General features: G+C 29.8%; 3 protein-coding genes across 3 annotated transcripts; 1 reads left to right on the top strand and 2 right to left on the bottom strand.

Annotated features, from left to right (window-relative positions):
- The first annotated feature begins 16469 nt into the window (after window positions 1-16469).
- On the top strand, window positions 16470-18018 carry LOC121214503 (BSD domain-containing protein 1). The gene is made up of 2 exons (XM_041088262.1): window positions 16470-16487; window positions 17212-18018. Exons 1-2 carry the CDS (start codon window positions 16470-16472, stop codon window positions 18016-18018), a joined length of 825 nt encoding a protein of 274 aa, XP_040944196.1.
- A 916-nt stretch (window positions 18019-18934) lies between these two features.
- On the bottom strand, window positions 18935-21974 carry LOC107932156 (BI1-like protein). The gene is made up of 4 exons (XM_016864107.2): window positions 20946-21974; window positions 19890-20003; window positions 19633-19790; window positions 18935-19450 (listed from the first exon to the last, which is right to left on the bottom strand). The coding sequence occupies exons 1-4, from the start codon at window positions 21211-21213 to the stop codon at window positions 19244-19246; spliced, it is 747 nt and encodes a 248-aa protein (XP_016719596.2). The 5' UTR covers window positions 21214-21974; the 3' UTR covers window positions 18935-19243.
- Window positions 21975-22010: 36 nt separating this feature from the next.
- On the bottom strand, window positions 22011-22393 carry LOC107932158 (small acidic protein 1). The gene has a single exon (XM_016864108.2). The coding sequence runs from the start codon at window positions 22391-22393 to the stop codon at window positions 22211-22213; it is 183 nt and encodes a 60-aa protein (XP_016719597.1). The 3' UTR covers window positions 22011-22210.
- Between the last annotated feature and the right edge of the window lie 404 nt (window positions 22394-22797).

Genomic DNA, 22797 nt, shown 5'->3' with positions numbered 1-22797 from the left:
AGGCATATAATGAAGTGAAATAAGATGATGATGGTGATGATAAATACATATATATCTTGTCTAAAATCTTTCTTCTTCTTTTTTTGATACGATATACAAGGCTGTGGCGAAGCAAATTTACTTTCTTTTCTTTTTTTAATTTTAACAGGATTTAAATTAAATTATTAATAATTGATAAGCTTAAATATCCAATTATCCCATTTCTTTTGATATTTAGATGGTTTGATATTTTACTACAGCCATTGCAATCACTGTTGTTCCATTCATTGATGAGTACAAATGAACACTGTCTTAGCTTCTTCTTTTCCCCTTTTGAGAGTAAAGTAAGCCACTAACTTGTTTAATCAAACAGATATACCATTAGTAGCATCAAGGTATTTTTAAAATTCTTTTTTGGTGATAAAAGAAGAGATTACAAGAACCAAATTACATTAACAAGCCTAACTCTCCAAACGGGAATATTTCAAATATTTGCAATCTTCGGCTTCCAAAGTGAGCCATCTTGGCCAGATTATTTGCTTCCTGGTTCTCTTCTTTGGGTATGTAATAAATATTCCAATGAAGAATTTAAGACCGAATTAAACTCTTCTATAAGACTTTTCTGGACGGTTGTAACCACTTCAAAAATATCAATCTGGATCAACAATTTTTAAAATGCTTTTAAAACCATTTAGAAGTCCAATTTGTGGGATTTTTAGTTTGATTCATACAATTTATTGAATCCATTGTTATTATTTGAATTAGTTGTTATTAATTGGTTTTCCAATTACTTATCAAAGTATGCTAGGTAAAAGTATTAACTAGAAGCCTTTCTATTATAAGTTAGATTGTATTTTGCTCTCTTTACTCGAAAAATGGGTAAATTGGTCCTTGTAGGTTAGATTAAAAAGTAAATTGATCTTTATGGTAAAAAAATTGATCCGTTTCTATAATTAAAAACTGGTTCATTTACTTTGATATATATACAGGAATTAATTTGTCTATTTTTTTGATAGAGGGAACAAAATGCAATCTAAAACTTAGTATGAACACCTTCATGATATTTTTACCATATATGTTGCTACAAGCAAGCCAAATTATGAAAACAACTACACTATCCTTTTCAGAAACAATCTTATTCATCAACCACATGTAATATGTATATGTGTGTATATATATATCACCTATATAACCAGATTCATTAACTAGTGTTTGATTGTGAATTGGAGTGTGTTTCAAAATGTTTGGATAGAATATAATTGGTGGCACTCATCAAAGGATGATGGTGTTGGGGTGAAATTGTAGCAACATCAAATCATACCCATAATCCTTAGTTGTTTCTTCATCAACATTTCTCTCCCAGAGTTATCAAGGATTTTTGTCTCAATTTTTTACTTCACATGCAAAGTCTAATTATTCCAACATTCCTGTCTGGGTTTCATTGTAAAGTAAAACTAATTACAACATGAGTTTGTACAGCTCGAAACGTCGTTACTCGAATTCGTGTCGGGTATGAATATAATTTTTAAGTTTTTTCATTTGCGAAACAAATGTTTGGGAAAAAAAATTAAGGCTTAATTGAATGTTAGTTTTTAAGAATGATCGCATGAATCAATCGAATAGAATCCGGTTTTCGGGTGCCCGGTTAAAGAAAGGTTAATTTTTTTTTACTGTTAACAGGCAAACATTGACAACAAGCTAAGGGGAATTAGCATGGGATAATCAAAATCATTGAAAACTTTATGGTATTTGATTTTGTTTTAGGTCAAAACTGATGGAGGATTTACTGTATCAAAAGTCATTCATGGCAGTGTTCAAAGAACAGAAAACATATATAATCATAGGATGGACCAAAATGTTTGAATGCAGGACAAACAAACAATCATCAGCTTTTGCAAATTAGAAAAGTGTCTGGTCAGCTTGGTTTTGCTATTTTTATATTTGTTCTCAAGTAGTGAATAGTTTTATACCCTGCCAAGAAAATAAAATTGAATTTAGTTACACACTAATGTATTAAATCTAAATCCAAATCTTGTTTAAAGAATGTACTTATGATAATATGATTACAAGAACATAGATTACTTAGCATATTAATGGATATGCAAGCTTTTATTGCTTGGTTCATGAAATCTAAGGTTACTTAAAAGCGCATTTCATTAAAGTATCGGTAATAAATTAATTTCATATACATTTTTTAGCATAAATAAACTAGAATTGAAGAGGAGTAGTAAACAACTAGAGCTTCTTTTGATGGTTTGATGGTAAATTTGACCAAAATCAGTGGCGAATGCAAAGGGTCTGGCAGGAGCCCCGACTCCTTAAAATGGAAATTTTCTATATAGACCCCTTAAAAATTTAAATTTGTAATAAAAATTTGATTTAATCCTTTAAAAATTATAAAGATATAGGCTATTAAAATGGTAAAATTACATTTTTATTATCGTAAAAGTATACCATTTAATTTCGGTCCCCTCAAAAATTTTCTAGCTTCACCCTGACCTAAATGATAAGAAAAAGATAAATTGTTATAAAATTAATATTTCAAAAATTTAATAAAATAATTAAATATTAAATTTTCTCAACTTATAATAATTAAATAAGCATAGTTGATTTACTTGAAGATTACATAAAAAAATAGAAAATTTGATTTGTTAGTTTTTATTATAATTTTTTTTTGGTTTAAGAAAAATAAATTAAAGTCATTAAAAAATGGGGTGAAATTGTAAAAAATATCACATTGACAAGAGAATGTAAGTTTATTCAAAAAAGATGTGGTATTCAGATTACTCCTATATTCTGAAATCTTGATACAGTTGGAAATGTGAGATTACCAACTCAAGGTAACGTTTGAAAAAACACAAATGCACCCTTAAATTAATGCTTCCATCCCATGCTTTAATATAAAGTGATTACTAAATAGTGCCTTAAAAGGCACATTGTATTCTTAATGAGAGAATTCGCGTTCAAATATCGGAAATGATATTATTTCAAAGTATGAACACGAACCTCAAAAAAATTAATTTTCATGAACTGTAAATCAAACGTAAAAGATACATTGATTTTACCAAAAGAAAAAGAAGAGAGTGCCCTTAAAACCTATAGTAAATTTATTTATTTTAGAAAAACCTAACATTTTAAACATTCGAATTTACATGACTTATTTAAGACTTTACTCTCAGTTTTAAATGTTTTGTATTTGATATACCGACAATGTTTAATTCTATACATTATCAGTGAACCAAATAATAACATGTCATCTAAAACTGATGGTGTATCTTTCACATTTTTAAATGATGTGTTATCACAGTCTATACACTGTGAGTAGATCAAATGTTAACATTTTTAAACAGAAAAGATTTTTAAAATCGAAAATGAACTAAAATTAATCATCGTGTGGGTCAACAAACTTTAGTTCATATAACTTATACTAAATTATGATACACCCACGATGTTTTATCCGCATTTATCCTAAGTTGGTTTTATCCGGTTATATTTTGTTCTTTGCCCATTTGTATTTTTTATTGATTTAATTCTACTTTATAATTGTTCATATATATATTTGTACTTGTAATCTCTAAAAAAAACGACATGCCCAAAAAATCATTAAATATTAGAAGATGAAAAAAAGATTTAACCTACAAATTGGTACCTAAACTGTACTATTTCCCCATCTTGATACTTAAACTTTTTTTCGTCACAAGTGGTACTTAAATTACCTTTTTTCTCAAGTTGTTACCTTTGTTAGTTCAACAATTAGTCAAACTTTTAAGTCTATTTAAAGCAAAGGCTTAACCTATAATTTAGTTCCTAAACTATACCCTTTCCCCCAAGTTGATACCTAAACTATTCTTTCGTTACCCTTTTGGCACTAAAATATTTTAATTTTTTTTCTTCTTTTACATTATTTCTCCATCTTCTTTCTATTTTTTTTCCTATATAATGTCTAACAATGCTTGAAATTTGCCCTCCCCGATCCCAGACAACCTAATGTTTTTTAAAAATACATTCAACGGATTTACTAATTGTTGGAACAACGAAGTTACCGATTTGAAGAAAAAATAATTTAGGTCCCCTTATCAAAAAATATCAAATTTTAAAAATAGTATAATTTAAATATCAATTTATAGTTAAACCAAAAAATAATAACATTTAAGGATAACTATAAGTTTGAAGGGAAAAATAAAAATATATAAAAAAAAAGGATTCAGGCGTGGCAACTAAATAATGAGAATATCCTTGAATTAGGGGAGACCCCGTACGTGAAAATCAAAGGCAATCTATAACATCATTTTTATTCTCCATGAACCAAAAATAAATAAATAAATTTGTACAAAAAATAAAAAAAATCAACATATACATACAACTATCTATAATTTATAATATCCACGTATAACTAAAAAAATATTTTTATTTATGTAAAATATTCTAAAATATTATTTAAATAATCTTATTATAGATTTTGATCATGTCTGCTCCTCAACGTACTCAAACCTATTTGTGATAATACCAATTTGTACATTTTTTAAACCATTGTTTTAATGTTGAACATTAGTAACATAAACACCTATTTTAGTCGATAAATATGAGTTTGTTGGTTACGACTTTTATTTTTGGTGACCAAACGGAGGTTTTGAGTTTGAATTTTGTAGATTGAGAGTTTTGTCTCCTGTTTTAGGATCTAATTTATCTTTATTTCGATTTAGTTGAAACCTAATATAATTATCGAGTATTAAAAAATCTTAGGAACGAAAACAAAATCCTTTGATATCAAATAAAAACATGTACTTGAACTTTACATCAAAGATTATAATAATAATTAAGCATGATAATTAAGCTGTCTAGAAGTATGAAAAGTATATATATAGAGAAGAATAACCAAAGGGGAAATACAAGAAGAGTAAAAGAAGTGTCATAATTATCTCAAAAGCAAAGGTGGGATTAGAATGAGAAATGGTCATAACTATAGATGTCTTTTAAGTTTTCTTTTTTAAAATTATTATTATAAGTATGTTTTAGGGGAAGATATTGAGATTAAGTTTAGAGGATTTAATTAAAAATTTTAAAATTATGAGAGGCTAAAGTATCCATTAGCTCCCATGAGAAGGGATTGTATGAAACTGTGATTCTACCAATAAGAGAATGACAAATCAGATTTTTCTTTAATAAAAGAGACATATTGAACAACGCTATGATTTTCAATTGATTTAGGAAATTACATGAACCTATGCGATATTTGTAAATATTTGATTCGTTTTTTTATGGATTATAATAATATTGATTTTTAAGCACTTTCATTAACTACACTGATATAGATTTAACTCGAGACACCAGTTCAATTAATCAAATTATATACAATATAGATATATAAATAAAAAGTGAATCCAATTGTAAGAAATACAAAGGGGGGTATAGGACAAGAAAGTGAAGACAAGAAGATGATGGAGAGGCAATGATGAGAAATGGTGAGTTTTAGAATCAAAATTTTTGCAGTTTTAAAGGAAGGAAATGATTGAATAATGTTAATGTTAACTTATGGGTGGCTGGCAGCCCCCCCATGATTACCACATTCCCCACAACTTCAGCTGCATGCGCACCCCACCCTTCTCTCTCATTTCTTTTCATCCTATATCCTAAACAATAATTTATCTTGAATATTTCGATCAATTCGGTTCGTTAACATATCTTATGTTAATTTATTAATATTATTCATTAAAATAATATTTATAAAAAAATATTAAGCCTCGATCATTAAACATAAATTTTTGAATTGATGTTCATAAAACATGTTTTTTTTTACCTTTTTATTTAATTATCATATCAATAAAAATGGTCATAACACTAGTAATAATAATACCCATCTATTGAAATCAAAAGCTTACTTGAAAAGACTCTAACAAAATCCCACCTTTTACATCAAAAGATGAAACCAAAATCTTCCTTGTTAGGGATTTAAATGCCTACATGTAACTCTAAGCTAAGCATATTCATATCACCCTACAATAACTATAGTGCAATAAACTAATTCAAAATTCAAAACTATGTAAGGTCCATCAAGATAATAAGTAAAAAGCAGACACTTATAAATGATGAAACCCTAAGTAATGGCTAAATATGATTGGATGGATAATTACTAATATTGTAATTTAAAATATATATGTTGTAAATTGAAATAAACCCAAAGCTAAGCACAATTATTGGTCCCACTTTCTTACCTTTTTAAACCATTCCCACCAAAACTCACCACCCCAAACCCCAAATCATGCAAGCCCTAAGCTAAGCCACCAAGTTTGGTCCCACTCATGAGTTTGATTGTGCCTCCCCCGACAACCACCATGGCTTGGTCCCATTGCAACTACACACATAATCTAAGATGTGCCCCAACATCTTGGCATATAATCGGTCCAAACCTAGGGGTTTTATATGTTTTTTTTGGGGGAGGGTTAGACAAATAGTCCCCACAAGGTCCCTTTGGTTGGTCGACATATGAATGCCTATAGGGGCATCTAACAAGTTGCCTTTAGCCGCCATACATATATGATTTGCATGCGCAACATCTGCCCACACACATGTTGCACTATTTGTGCAAAAAATGCTTTCCCAAAATAACTTAATGGGTAATTTTTGTTTCCCTTTTCTTGGCTTTGTGAGTCTCTACTGAGTGCCACTGTACCATGCGCACAAATTTTGGTTAAAATTTTGTACAAATGGCCCACCATCTTTTATTTAGAAAAAAATGGCATTATTCGCTCAATGGAGATTAATTTATTCGAAGTTTGTGATTATCGCTCCAATAATATTGTCTTTAATGTTTAAACCTGAGTTCTTATCTTGAAGTATAATGTGCCCCATCACCTCATTTATCTTGGATATACTTTCATTATAATGAAAGTACTTGGCAGATCCTTAACCTTATCAAATAATCAATCTCTGCTAGATCAATTTAGTTCACATATTATTGAAAACAATCAAATCTGATCAGATTTTTAACGGAGTAAACATTTAAGCTTTAATTGATAAAGGGGAAAGAAAATTAGAATGATAAGAAATTGAAAGAGTAGAAAAATAGAAAGACGAAAAATATTTTTCCTTTTATTGATGTGCTTGATAGGAGGGATAGAAAATTTGAAAGAAAAAAAATAAATTTCTTTCTGTTTACTGCTTGGTAGAGTTAAAAAGTAAGAGGAAAGAAAATAAAATATTTGAAAAATGCATGCTTTTGAACAAACATGCATGCACCTCTTTTTTTTTTCTCTTCTTATCATTTCAGTCTCTAATGAATCATTTTTATATGTTAGGATGAAAAACAGACTTCTCTCTTGTTTTCTTTTCTCTCGTTCTACTTTCATTTACTATTTATCAGATTTAATATTTTTAAAGTTTTTATGGTTTTACAAATAAAATCTTTTATTTGGAATTTAACTGTAAACGAAAAAAATATTTTCATGCCATTTTTTAAACAGTAGATGTTATCTCTATTAAAAATTAGTTTTGTTTGGTTCTTATTAATAGTATAGTAATTAAATTGACATGTTTACTAATAAGAGAACTAATTTGATCCGGCCTATATAATAGAAGGACTTGTCAAATACTTTTACCTTCCGTTATACTATAAAGGCAACACGAATCTTATTCGAATCCGAATAACCTATGCTAGATCTACTAAACACCGTCATATGATTGTATAAACAATGTGAACTAAACTTGAGTTCCATGACTAAATGCTTTACTCTTGGATTCATTTTCATTGGGTTGTATCACTTCGATTCCAACTTATCAAGCAGGCCTTAAGAGACAATTTTAAGTCACAAATCGTATTAAGTTTGAGTCCTATAATACAAATTAAGTCATTTCGATAACTTTGTTAATAAATTTTTCATTAAATTTTGAATATCTTGCCTTCCGATATTTAAATATCTAACTTCAAAACTAAAATCCAATTGATATCGCATATTAGGATTCATCATAAGTCAATTAATAGCGTTATCAATTGAACTTTAATTTTTAAAGCGAATAAATAAAAAGATTAAATTTCTAAATCTTGAAAGTCCAAAGAATATAGCGGTAGCAAAATTTGGTGCTGAAAACTGTCGTAATCCAGTTATATTGGCACAACAGTATCATACCTCGTAGATGCTAAAGATTTTTTAGCCAAACAAGACATGATTTAGGGATGGTTTTTAACATAAAATAAAATTGGTAGTAATAATAATGATCTTGTAAGAGTTAGCCCCACAAACACATTAAAGAAAAAAAAACATCTTTTATCATTTTCTCACATTCTTACTCAGGCCTATGAAAATGAGTGAAAGTTATATTTAAATAAAAGGATATATCATTTTTCTTTGGTATTCTTTTTCGGGTAAAATTCGGGTACAATTTTTTTAGAACTATTTTTTTGTGAGAAAAAAAAAAAACTAGACTATTCCCTCCAACGGGGAGATCTGAAACAAGTGTAAACCATTTATTCTATGTTGGGTCAATTTGACCAAACGATCAACTCTTTGATTATCTTCTCTTGAAATGTGACGAATGCTCCATTTTCTGAACCGCGACAACATTTGATGAATTCTTCTGACCAAAGTAGAATTGGACCTTTTTGAAGAACCGCATCAAGACTATCAGTTTGAATTAACATACTGTCATAGCCTCGCTCAATTAAAAGAACCAGTCCATCCAAAATACCCCGTGACTTGGTATCAAAAACAAAATTTAAGTATTAACAAGTTTCAAATTTGAAACTTTATTTAAAAAATATTAAATTATTCATCGTTTGACCTTATAAATAACCGAATAAAGTGTTATTATTATTACAATTATAAATATTAAAATAGATTAAGTCTTGATTTAATTGATATTATTAATATTATAATAATTAAAAAAACGTAAATTTGAGCATGTATATATTATCTTCTAATTTACAGATTTGGAGAAATATGAAATATTAGTAAACTTATAGTGTGCCGTGTTGTGTTTAAGGGTCTAAGGTGTCTTAAGTCGTTTCCCTTCATCCCTACAGCTTTTACAATGTCTTCCAAGTAGCTGTACAGTGTACAGTACAGCAGCAGAGCTTTTCTGTCGTCTGTCCCACCCAATCATGCTTTGTCTACGTACACATGTCTTAAAAAGTTGATTTATTCTTTTCATAAATTTAACTTATTTAAATCAGTTCCAGTTGAATTATTATTTAGGATAAAGAAATATTTAAGTTTTGAATTTGATTTTCTTTTTCAATTTAATTTTTGAATTTTTTTATCTATATTAAATTTGATATTTGATTTTTTTTAATTTGGTCCCTAAACTTTGATTTTGTTAAGGTGTGATGAAGTGAAACCTTGATGGTGTACTTAATTGGGTTGAAAAATAGAGGGACGAGAGGAGGGAATGAAAAATTAGAAAGAATATGAATTTTGAGTATGCTTAAAAATACGAGAGATAATCATTTTTTATCCTAATGCATAAAAATTAATTCTTTCAAATTAGAACTATGAGAGGAGAGAAAATGTGAGAGAAATGCATGTTAGTTCAAAATTATTCATTTTTCAAATGTTTTATTTTCTTTCTTTTTATTTTTCAACTCTGCCAAGCAATGGATAGAAAGAAAATTACTTTCTATTTTCATTTTTTCATCTTTCTTACCAAACACCTATGGTACGAAAAATTATGTTTTCCATCCTTCTAATTTTTCAACCTTCCAATTTTCTTTCCACTTTACCAAGCAAAATTTAAGAGTGTGCAACGTTGTCACCTAAAAATTTTGAAATATTTATATAAAATATAAAAATTATTCAAAAATTAAGAGATTATAAAGAAATTGTGATTTCTTTTATAAATCTTTAAATTCTTGAAGTGATGATACGGCACAATCATACTTTAACAAAATCTAAGTTCAAAGACCAATTTTGAGAAAAGTTGGTAAGTTTTGGGACTAATGTGAACAAAAAAGTTCAGCGACTAAGGTGAGAGAAGTTGTTAAGTTCAAGAACTAAAAGTGTGAATTGTTGGGTGGAAAAGTAGAGTGATGGAAAGAGAGGATGAAAAAGTGCAAAGAAAATAAATTTTAAGTGTGCTTGGTAGAAAAGAAAAGGGAGAGGAAAAAAATACGAGAGATGATCATTTTCCATCCTAATGTATCAAAACCAATCCTTCCAAATTGGAATTATGAGAGGAGAAAATAAGCAAGAGTTGTATGTCAGTTCAAAATTATGCATTTTGTTTTTTATTTTTCAACTCTAACAAGTAATAGATGGAATGAATCATTTTTCTTTCAAATTTCTCTATCTTTCCTACCAAACACACCTATGAAAAGATTGGTTTTTATCCATTATAATGAAAATGATCATCCTAATACATAATTTTGAACTAACATACATTACTCTCTCGTTTTCTCTCCTTTTATCATTCCTATTTAGAATGATTGATTTTTATGCATTAGATTCTTTTCCATTTTCTTCCCAACCAAGCATACTTCAAATTTATTTTCTTTCCACTTTTTCACTCAACCAAACACACTCTAAATTTAAAAAATATAAAAAATTAATTACATATTTTAACTTTACACAAATACATATTCTAATACAAATATAAAAAATATATAATTTTAAAAATTATATAATAATATTGAGATACATATAACATAATCCTTGGAATGGATTAACATCTCTACTTATGAAAAATGGAATTCTTATTACAATTAGTAATGACATAACCATGCTGTCATTCCTTATGCCTAACCCCAAAGGTTTGCACCAAAAGTGAGTGAAAAGGAGTGCAATTTTTTGTTTCATTCTTATTTATATTCCTATTAAATATTTATTTTTCAAATATAAATGTAATATTGTAAAAAAAAGATTAATTATTACTCATGCATTGGAAAGAATGTGGAGAGATTTTATTAAAAAAAATTAGAGAGAGCCCAAAAGACCTGGTTTTTGATGGCATTAATAAATGCACATTGAGGAGGGGCCAAAGGCATGGCATATCCAAACATGGAGGCTATCATGTCCCTCATGGCCTCATCTCTAAACCCTTTTGTTTCTTTTGATATTCGATAATTATATTTAGAGATAATAAAACATTAAATATTTATATTTTTTTAATTATTTAAATTTGAAGTCATTATCTTACTTATAATTGGAATATATGAATTAAATATTATTATTTATTGCACATATGAAATTGTAAAAAAGGATGTTAATTCAAATCTGTAAATATCCGAATTTGAATCTATTAAAATTCTTTATGTATAATTGAAATTTTAAGCCTTTTACGACTAACGGGTTTAGATATTTGAATTTGCATTCGTTATCTAAATGAGTAGTGTTGATTCGGATAATGGATGTTTAGAGTATCTATTTCCATTCATAATACGTATGCAATATCCAAATCCGAAAAAACAAATTAAATATCCACGGATATCCAAATCTGTAATCTAAATTACTATCCCTGAGTCTCTATTAAATTTAAAACATCCTTGATTTGATTAAAAAACCAAAAAAAGTTATTTTAAGACCTTCGAAAATTGATAATTACATTGAATATCATTGAAATAGATTTAATATTCTTCCATGATACTTTAGATATACATGGAAAATTCAAAAGGTTTTAATATTATATAATTTGGGGATGTTGGGGTTCTCATCTCTGGACAAGCAAATCTCTTGGAAAAGCTTCCTACACTTTCTACAATGGAAGACAGGGGTTTGGGTTTTTGGATTTGGGAAGAACAAAAAAGTGTTGGATATGGTGATTAGGCTTTTGGGACTGACGGTGAACCAAAAGATATGAGACCGCACTGCCCACATCTTGGAACTTTGGGAACTCTTATTAATTAATTAAATTAATACTGCTCTTAGTTACTTTCTGCTTCCACCCACATTTTAGGGTTCTAATTACTCTACCACCGTTCTATAAAATTATAGGTGGTAAGATGGAATGTATTTTTTCAAAGAACAATATCCCTAAATTTAAAATAAAGTTTTTTTTCAAAAAAATAGGTTATAATTACTCAAATATCTAAATAAGATCGAATCATAAATTAAACTTAATTTAACTCAATATTACAATATTCATACGTCAAAACATAAAAATTATAACAGGCACTTTTCCTCTTAGGTAAATAGGGTTTTCTTGCATCCCAAACAGGCACTTAAAAAGCCCCCCACCATCTGGTTTGATTAGGCAGACAAAAGAATCTATAAATGAGATAAAGAAAAGGCTAAAAATGTGACATAATGATTATAATGTTGATATTGTTATATGATCAAAATATATGCTTTTAAATGTGACATGCATGATACATCAATTTAATCAATTTTATTTCCTTTTAACCAAGTAATAAGATTAATTGAATTTTAATTTAATTAATGGTATAGACATTATTATTAATATAGAAATATGTAAATTCGAGCGCGTTAAAACGTTTATCTTCCTATTTATGGGTAATAGGCATTGTGTCAAATAAAACTGATATAATCCGAACATATAATAATATTGTTAAAAAAAATTAAATAATAAGTTTTTGCTATTCAAAGTTGTTAGGACAAAACCTAATGAGTTATGGATTATTTATTTATTTAGTCCAGATGTGTTTTTTTTTACTTAATTTAATCTATAAATTTAAATAAAAAATTTATATTTAATAAGTAAATCAAGTTAGCTCGATCAAGGTGTTTATGAAGCGGACTAGAGTTGAGTCTAGATTATATTCAAGTCACGTCAAATACTATATAGTATTAGAATAATTTATGTTTGCTCAAGATTCATTTATATTTGTAATTAACTATACTAGTTAATTTTTTAACTTGTCATTTTAAAAAAAAATAATTTATGTTAATTTTAGTTTAATATTTAAATAAATTTATATAAATGTTCTTTTATTAAAATTTTAATGTAATAAGATATTTTATTAAAAAAATGATTAAAAAGCAAAAAAGACTTTAGTTGAAATGATATAGTAGAGATGTTTAAATATTTTGTGTTTTAGGTTTAAATTTTATTATATGATTATATATATATATATTTTTATATAAAAGATATAAAAAGACAAAAACATCCTCAAAATGTTGTAATTTAATTTTACACTTAAGGGTTAAAAAGCCCTCAAACTTTTTTTAAGAAAAGTAATTAAGCCCCTCCTTTTTTTGCACCCAGTTGAGCACTTAAACTTTCTAAATGCATCAAAAATGCCCTTAAACTTCTTAAAAAAAATAAAAACAATTAAGCCCCTACTTTTTTTCACTCAATTGGGTACTTGAACTTTCAAAATACATCAAAAAGACCCTCAAATTTAAAAAAAAAAAGTAATTAAGCTCCTGCTCTTATTAAAAATTTAAAAAAAATTAAAAAAATATTAAAATTTAGAAATAAATATTAAAATTTAATAAATATTAAAAAAATTAAAAATTATTAAAAATTAAATTTTTTATAAAAATCGTAAAAAATAAAAAATTATAAAATTTTATAAATATCATAAAAAAGTAATGACCCCAAGTTTTTTTTTAATTAAAGCCATCATGTGTCGCAATACAGCGTTATATGTGGTGAAAAATGATAAAAAAAATAAAAATCAATAAAAGTTATAGAAAAATTATAAAATGCTTCTTTTGGTACGATAAAATTTATAATTTTTTTTACGAAATTTATATTTCTTTACATTTTGTATAATTTTCTCATGACTTTATAAAATTTATAGTTTTTTATATTTCTATATATATATTTTTTTATTTTTTTTACTATTTTTATAAAATTTTACAATTTTGTATATATTTTTACTATTTATATATATCTTCTAATTTTTAATAATTTAAATTTTTATTAAAATTTAATAATATTTATAGCTTTTATTGATTTTTATTTTTTTATAATTTTTAATAAAAGCAGGGGCTTAATTGCTTTTTTTTTAAAGAGTTTGAGGGACTTTTTAATACATTTTGAAAGTTCAAGTACCCAATTGGGTGCAAAAAAATAGTAGGAGCTTAATTGAATTTTTTGAAACGGTTTGAGGGATTTTTTTAATGCATTTTGAAAGTTCAAATACCCAAATGAGTGCAAAAAAAAAACAAAGGCACCCAAATGAGTGCAAAAAAAAAAACAAAGGCTTAATTGTTTTTTTTTAAGTTTAAAAACTTTTTGCAGCCTTAAATTTTTATTTTATAAAGCAATAAATGTTTTAATATGAAGTTCTTCGAGGAATTTTCTCATTTCTCAATCTACACCCAAGGTCAAGGGAGAGAGTGTGATTTTTTTAGTCAACTTAACCGGTTATAATTTTAAAGAAATAGATCTAGTCAAATTAGAGCTCAAGAATCAAGGTAATCGAATCGATTTTAGGTCAATCGGTTAACCAACTTTGATTATTGGATTTGAATAATATATGTTTATTTTTTATATAATAAATTATAAATATAATATAAATAATTAAAATATTAAATTAAGTCAAAATTTTCAATTAGATTTGTTTGAAAATTCAAAAATAAATAACTGAAAAAATAACCAACAAAATCGAATCCATGGATTTAAGGGTCATATTGTTCATTTAACTGTTGGTCCTGATCTCGGCCTTCTCAATCTTGAAGCCGGTAAGGCCCAAAACCCCTCAAGAGGCAGCCGAAGCGATCAAGGACAGCCCCATGGCACTCCACATCAAGCCCCTTTTCCAAAGTTGAATATCTTGAGAAAGTCTTTCTTCTTTTCTTCTTTTATATGTTGGCATAATTTCAAGCATTTTTTTTCAAATTTTTTTAATTTTTTAATTTTGGAGTTGGCCGAAGTGATGGGTTTCATGAATTATTTCATTTGATAATAGTTTTAGCATTGAATTTACTGGTTTTTATCTTAAAAGATTGAATGGAATTGAATTAAGGAATCAGATCAATTGGGTAGGGATAGCATCAAAGACGTATCTCCTATAATTCACTTTATATTGGTATTTATTATTATATTGCATCCTGCTATTTTATTTCGTTGTTTAATAGAGAAATTAATTGTAATTAATTTCTAGTATGTTAGCAAGTTTCAAAAAATATTATATACTGGAAGGCTTGTATAGACTTTTGTATTGAGTATTGAGAACACTTTTGTATTCGTTATGGAACAATTTGTGTTTACTGCCTAGAGGTAAGTGATCTAAACCTTTTATGTATAAAAGATAGTTTGCTATACTGGGATGTGGTAGGATTTGGATTACTTGTTGTATTGGGTTGAAAAACACTAAATTTACTCACTGAGTTAGGGTTTGCAGACACAAGGAAACCGAATTGAGTAAACAATTCATTGTGTTAATTTTTTCTCCATTTTTATTGCAATGCCACAAGACAACCATCACTTCCATTCAAGCACTCTATTTTCCTAGGCAATTAGCACCGATTTGTTTCAAAAATTGGTAGGTATCCCGCTTAATGTAGCTAGTGGTGTTTTTTTGGTGTTGTTAATTGCTAGACATGGAAGGATCTTTAGGTTATTATCTCTCTAAGTTGGAGGTAGAGGTGCTCATGGGCCGGGCCCAGAAAAAAATTTGGCCCGCATCCTAGGCCCGGGCCCAAAATATGGGCCTAAAATTTTGTCCAAGCCCAGCCCGGGAAAAAATTCCTAAGCCCGTGCCCGGACCGGCCCATTTTTTAATAAACACCAAAAATTTATTTTAAAAATAAAAAATAAAAAAGTATTTTAAAAATATTTTAAAATTAAAAAAATTTTAAAAAATATATTTATTATATTCGGGCTGGTCCGGGCCTCGGGCAAAAAAAGTGGTGCCCGAGGCCGGGCCCGTTTTCTAAACGGGCCTCATTTTTTTGCCCAAACTCATATTTTGAGCCTATATTTTTACCCGAACCTTCCCATATTTCGAGCCGGCCGTCGTGCCGAGCCGGGCCGCCCAGCCCATGACCACCTCTAGTTGGAGGGTCCCAACTATGTTTATCAAAAGGCAAGAATGAAAGCATTCATCAAGTCCATTGATGAAATGCATGGCGCTTTGTAGGGATGAGTGTTCAATTGAATTAAGTGAAAAAAATTAAGTTAATTGAGTTGACGAGTCTTATTTTATCATTTTAAATTGATTTGAATTTTTAAATTTTTTTTAAATCGGGTTGCGTAAAAAGACATTTGAGTTGAGTTGAATCGAGTGAAATTGTTAATGTTAACTTAACAAAATTAAACATGTTAAATTAAAATATTGTTACAATATAACTAATTTCACATTAGAGCATGTAAATTTGAAACTATATGTATTCGAAAACTCTTTCAAAATAAAAGATACTTTAATATGATAAACTTAGATTGGTAATTTACTTGTTTAGGTCCTCAAAATTTTTATTTTGGAAAATTTTATAAAAAAATTCATATATTCTTTAGATTTTTTAGGATTTTCAATATTTTTAATTTAAAAAATTATGTAAATTTATATTTTTTAATAAATAATTTAAAATTTTAAAAATTATTTTATTTTATTTTTGTAATTTTTGTTGAGAAAAACTAATTTGCTCATTTTCAAAATGGCATGGGCCAAAGGGGTAATTATATTAATATGTTATTCAAGTTATTCGAACATTTTGAGTCATTTGAACTATAAAATTTAACTCAAATCGAACTTGAAAAAACCAAATTACTTATTTGAGTTCACTTGAATAACTTGATTTAATTAACTCGAAATTTGAAAAAAAATTAATTTACTCAAGTCAAATTGAGTTTTGCTCACCCCTGACTCAATTAAATAATTTTAAATCATTGTAAAATTAAAAAAAAATCAATTAAGAACTAGTAAAAATGTAAAATAATACAATTAAGCCCTCTACATCATCAGTTTTACACATCAACTGACTATGCCGTCTTGTTATCATTTTTTCCATGCCATTGGTCATGCCAACTTACCACGTTAGCACTTAACATTCGTCAAATATTTTGACAGAAAAATGAATTCAAGAAACTCGATTGGGTGCAGTTAAAAGCTCAATTGGTGCTTAATTGATTTTATTAATTACTTTCAGCAGGCTTATTTGAAAATTTACCAAATTATTAAATAATAACTGGAGCGAACAAAGGTCCAAAAGCCTAGCCTGAACCGGTTTCCGTATAATTTGAAATTTGGCGAAAAAAAAAATTCAAAATTCAAAAATAAAAAAATAAAAAAATGAGACACATCTCAAAACGGGCAATCTCCTAATTCCCAATTCTCCTCCATCCGTCCCTTCAAAAACCCTAATTTCCCATTAATAAAACATTAGATTTGAAATAAAGCCAAGAAAAAAGGAGGGTTCTTTTTCTTTGTTTCTTTCACAATTGAATCTGTGCAATCCACAATGGATTTCTTCAAATTTGTATTTGTCCGACGATGTACAACCCCAAAGCCCTGAACCCCCCACTGAACCGTCTCCAAACCTGGGATCATCCTCCACGTGGAGTTTCGGCGGCCTAGTGAAAACCCTTGCTAGCAAGTCGGAATCGGTGATTGAATCCTACCGGAAGGATTTCGAGGAGCTCGGATCGGGATTGAAGAAGGAAACCGAGATTATCAAGAGCGTGGTCTCACGCGCTGTCACCGACTCCCTTGACACCGGCGCCTCAGTTGCTCAGGAAAAGCTCGAGTCGGTGGGACAGGCTATTGATGACATCGGTAGCTCCGTTTGGAAATCAACGGCTCAGATCATCTCTCACGGCAAAGATACGTTCTTATCACCTTCCGACGATTATGATTCCGATCCTGAAAATTCTAGAAACAGAAAATTAAATATAAATAGTAATAGCGTTAATGAAAAACGGTACAGTCGTTTTGAGATGCAAATTCGAGCGCTTCAATTAAGTAGAATTACTTACTGTGCGGAACCCGAGGATTTGGAGGATTATGGGAATTGGAAATTAGGGATTAATTTGGAAGATAAAAGAGGGGAAATTGAAGATTTGTTAAATGAAAATTCAGCTGTTCAAGATATTTTTAGAGAAGTTGAATCAAATGAATTTGAATATAAGAGATACTGGAGTAACTATTTTTATAAGTTAAGTGAGCTAATCAAGGCGGAGGAGGCGAGAGCTAAGCTCGTTAAATGAGCAATTTCGGGGGAGGAAGACAAGGATTTTAGCTGGGATATTGATGAGGACGATGAAGGAGGGGAGGGTGGAAATGTTGATAGTGAGAAAGTAGGATGATTTGAGTGAAGATGATGATGAATGTTTGAAAAAGGATGAGGATAAAGTGAGTTCGTGTAAAGATAGTGATGTTTCGATAATTTCGACCCAACATTCAATGGCTGAGGAGGAAGGGTGGGATGAGATTGAGGAGATTCGGAGTAGTGACGACAATAAAGGGACAATGTTGTTGGGAGCACTAGTAGGGTTGATCTATGTAAGCGGCTGAGTGTTGCAGAGGAAGGAGAGGATTTGAGTTGGGATATTGATGACGAGGAAGAAGATCAGCCTGTTAAAGCTTGATTGAATACCTGTAATAGTATTAATGATTCTTTTAAGATAGTTTTCGTTTTTAATTGATGAGAAACTCAGGTTCTTGTAAGGATAGTGATGTTTCTGTAGCATCAAGCCAACACTTGCTGCCCTAGGGGATAGGAGGAAGGGTGGGATGAGATGGAGGAGATTCGGAGTAGTAATGATGATAAAGGGATGAAGTGTTGGTAGCACTGATAGGTTTTATCCGTGAAGCCGCTGAATGTTGCAGAGGAAGGGGATTTGAGTTGGGATATTGATGATGATATTGAGGGAGGAGGATAAGCCTGTTAAAGCTTAATTTGATATTGATGAAGGCAATCAAAATAAACTGTTGATGCTGGCAATATTATCATTTAGGTTCTTTTAGGATGATTCTTTTTTTTTTTTTAAAAAAAATCAGCTTCCATAGTTTGCATATGATAAAAGATCAACCAAACATTTAGTTCATTATGTAAAAATTTCTCAGTTATTGAATTCAATTATGTGTCATTTTTCTTTTTTGAATGTTTGGCATACTAGAAAATTAACCCAAAGATAAGATAATCTGTAAATTGATCCATGGACAATGAATATTACATATAATAGAGCAACTTCATAAGCAAAACTCATTAAGAACAAAAAAACGTGGTATTGAACAAGAAGAGAGAACCAATGATGTAAATTTGGGATAGTTCCAATTATGCATATCCCCCATATGATACTGATCAGTTTAGAAATACTGCAAACAGAAGTAGCCAGTTTGGTACTCGTGAAGAAACCACCGGCGAAAGTATTTTAGTGTCACCTTGTTTCGGTTCTTGCCAACCTCACCTTGTGAGTGAATATGATACGACTAACTGTCACCTGATCTCAGAACCCGCATAATGGAAATGAACAAGTTCAGGATGTCCAAATAGAGAGTGGCGGATGCTAATATGTAATCGTCGTATGTGAAGCGCTTGATCAAGTTGTCAGTGTCGTAGACTATGAACCCACAGAATACCAAGGCGCTGATTGCACCGTAGATGGCAGTAGTGGTTGGGCCTAGAGGGAAGAACATCTGGATGATAATAAAACATGTGTTAGGTCGGAAGAAACCTGCATATGAGTGTGTGAAAGCACAAGTGATCTTATAGTGTTGAACTTCTAAAGATTGATGACCAAGACACATGAAACCGTACATACGAGCATGTGGAAGCACAAATAATCGTATATTGTTGAACTGAGACCGAGACATCTCACCTGGATTAGACTGGTTAGGACGAGGATCACAAGGCTGGTGAACAAAATTGGCCCAAGGTAGTTAAAGTCCTTGCCATTCTTAGATGCCCAGAAAGTGTAGCCGGTAAGAGATGTAACCACAGCTGCTGTTAAAATTAGTGCTTCAAGCACTATTCTTTCTGAATCAAGTCAATGAAAAGCAATTTACTTCCAAGAATCCCAGATTTATAACTAGACCTAGAATTTGTTGACTGCAAGCATGGAGTAGGGATACTAACCATCAGTGTTGGCACAGCTCACACCGATTGTGAGACTCAGAAACACGGTGAAGGCGCCAAGGATGATAAAATTCAGTGGGTGCTTTTGGTGATAGACGTGCAAGGGCCACACCACTGCATGGATTGAGTTTTGTAGTTAAGAAATAAAGACAGAGTGTGGTAATGGGGCATAATAAATGAAGAACAGCTCCTAAAATTCTTTGAAGTAATTGCTTTGGAGACAAAAGAGTCCTCTATGAATCAAGCGAAATGCATTTTAACTAGACATATTCATGGCCATGTTATCTGTCCAAACTCAAAGGGCTATCTAAAATTTGGAAGATTTAGACAAAAAATTAAACCTGTTTAAAATATGATATGAGCTCGGACTTAAATATTTAAGACCCAAGCCCAACCCGTTTTAAGTTTATAATACTTTATATTATGTTATTTTTATATATAATGTAATTTAGAATACATTAAAAAAATAAATCTATACTAAATATATAACACTATTTTAATGTAAACATTAAAATAATATTAAGATGATTATATACTTTTTTTAATGTATAAAATTATTAAATATTAAAATAATATAATATAAATATTAAAAAAAATTAAAAAATAATATGGACGAGTCTAAAATAGGTTTGGGTAAATCTTCTACAAATATAGGCGAGTTTAGACAAAATTTTAAACCTAAATTTTAGGTCGAACCGGCTTGAACAATCATAAAGTAAGTTAATATCATGCTTAAACTTGACCCGAATCCGACCTAAGATAACCCATGGTAAGAGTTATAGGAAAGCTCTTAAGCACAAACAAGGGTTCAATGACTATTATAAGTGCGAATAATACACATTTGAATAACTATTACTAGAATTATTAGAATTAATCATTATAATCGATTTGATAGCTTGAATATATTTTGATCTATATCAAAATAAATTTGAACAAATACCCCATAATTTTGTGTTTCGATCGGATAATCACATGGTTGAAATAAAAAGAATCGCAGGTGAAATGCTATTGTACAAAGGACAAGAAATAGGTAAAAGAAAAAAGAGAGGACATTACAGATGAGGGGGATTAAACAGAGGAAGAGCAAGAGGCCTGAGTTTCCACGTAGGAGGTCGATGATCGAAGGCGACGATACCACAAAGGCGGAGACCATGGTGGTAAGCAATAGCTGTACCGCCAGGATGCCGTAGACCTTGCGGATAAAGCCCCATCGGAGCTCATTCTCGCCATAGCTGAGTCCCGGGTAAAGAGTCTCCCCTGACTCTAGATCTATCTGCTCCGCCTTGCGGGCGTCCGTGCGACTCAGGCTCTCGTATCCGTACATCGTTTTTTATTTCCGCGGGAAAACCCGTTCGGAAAAAATTCGTCGGGATTTATTTATATTAATAAATTATTAATAGTAATTGTAAATATAAATATTGACAACCAATCAAAATGATTGGTAATGTTGGATCCACGTGTTATTAAGAGCTTAATAAACTGATTATAAAAAATATATTTTTTTTCAATTTGATTATAACAATAAATCTGATTGGTAGTCATAACAAACTTAACCTCATAATAAAAAATGACTTTTTGGTAATTTAAAATAAATGAAACAAAAAGAGAATTCATTTTTTTATATATAATTTATAAGTGTAAATATTGTTTAGTCAAATAAATACACAACACAAAGGGATTTTTGATGGGATTCATGGAAATGGTGTCACTAAAGAATCAATATATTGTAAAATTTAACATTGAAATGTCAAATAAACTCAAATAATAAGAATTTTAATTTAAGATTATTATTGAATTAAGATAAGTTCTTTTATAAATATTTTTTAAAAAAAAATGAAAACTTCATCAAAATCAATTTTCCATAAAATCAAAATCATACAAAAATGACATTATTATACAAACACTCAACCAGGATATTAAAAAATTGATTATATATTTTTTCTACAAAAATTGGGATGAGTGGTGTTAACAAATAATCATGTAAAACCTGTCCACGTTCTATATTTTTTTTTTGTATTACGTTATTTTTATTTTACCTCGGTCAAAACAAACAGCAAACAAAAAAGAAAAGAAAAAGAACAGATTTTATTAAAGAAAAAAGCAAGTAAAAGAGAAACGAGCTAAAAGGAAAATTACATTTATTTATACCGATTTAAACTTATAAACTACACTATTTTGATTTGCATACAGATAAGCATCCATAGTGCAGTTCAGATTCGACTCAATTGAACAAAGTTTTAAGAAATTTCAGACCCTAAAAAGCGAAAGTAAGAAGGGAAAAAAAGATAGATGAGTACTTGAAACGATTCTTCTTTGTTTTTTTAGTCGATATCGGAGTCATCATAATCGTCTTCGAAGTTGTTGAAGAAATCGGCATCGGCGAGCTTGTTGTCGGAAGCGATGACGCCTTCGCCGAAGATCTCCGGTGTGTCAACATCGTCGACTTCCATGGCTGAACCTTGGTCGTCTGGGTCCGTCACAAATTCCATCGGCATCGGCCTCATCTTTCCCCCCTTTTCTTTAAGCTTCTAGGGATTTCGTTGGTTTAATTTTAATTATTTTGGTTGAAATATCACGCTGAGGTTATATAGAGGATGTTTACCCCGAAACGATGTCGCTTCTTGGTCCTTTCAGAAACGCAGCGTTTCAGCCTTTAATTGGGAAGAGATTTTTTCTTATAGCTTGTTTGACACTATAGTAAGGACACACAACAATGGGAGCAAAAATGGCTCTGAGCAAATCCATATTCCACGGCAGACAGTCAACTGAAAAAAGCTCACTTACCCGTAGATTCTCCATGCCCAGAAAAGGTAGGGACTCAACAAAGAAGCTACTATATCTCCCAACCAAGGATCGTTGAAAGCTTTAATACTCAATCCGCCCCCCCTTAACACCACCGGCTGCACTG

Source organism: Gossypium hirsutum, chromosome D02 (assembly GCF_007990345.1).
Source record: "Gossypium hirsutum isolate 1008001.06 chromosome D02, Gossypium_hirsutum_v2.1, whole genome shotgun sequence".
NCBI lineage: Eukaryota > Viridiplantae > Streptophyta > Magnoliopsida > Malvales > Malvaceae > Gossypium > Gossypium hirsutum.
Note: the sequence above shows the minus strand (reverse complement) of the source record. Positions and strands in the feature narration are given on the sequence as shown.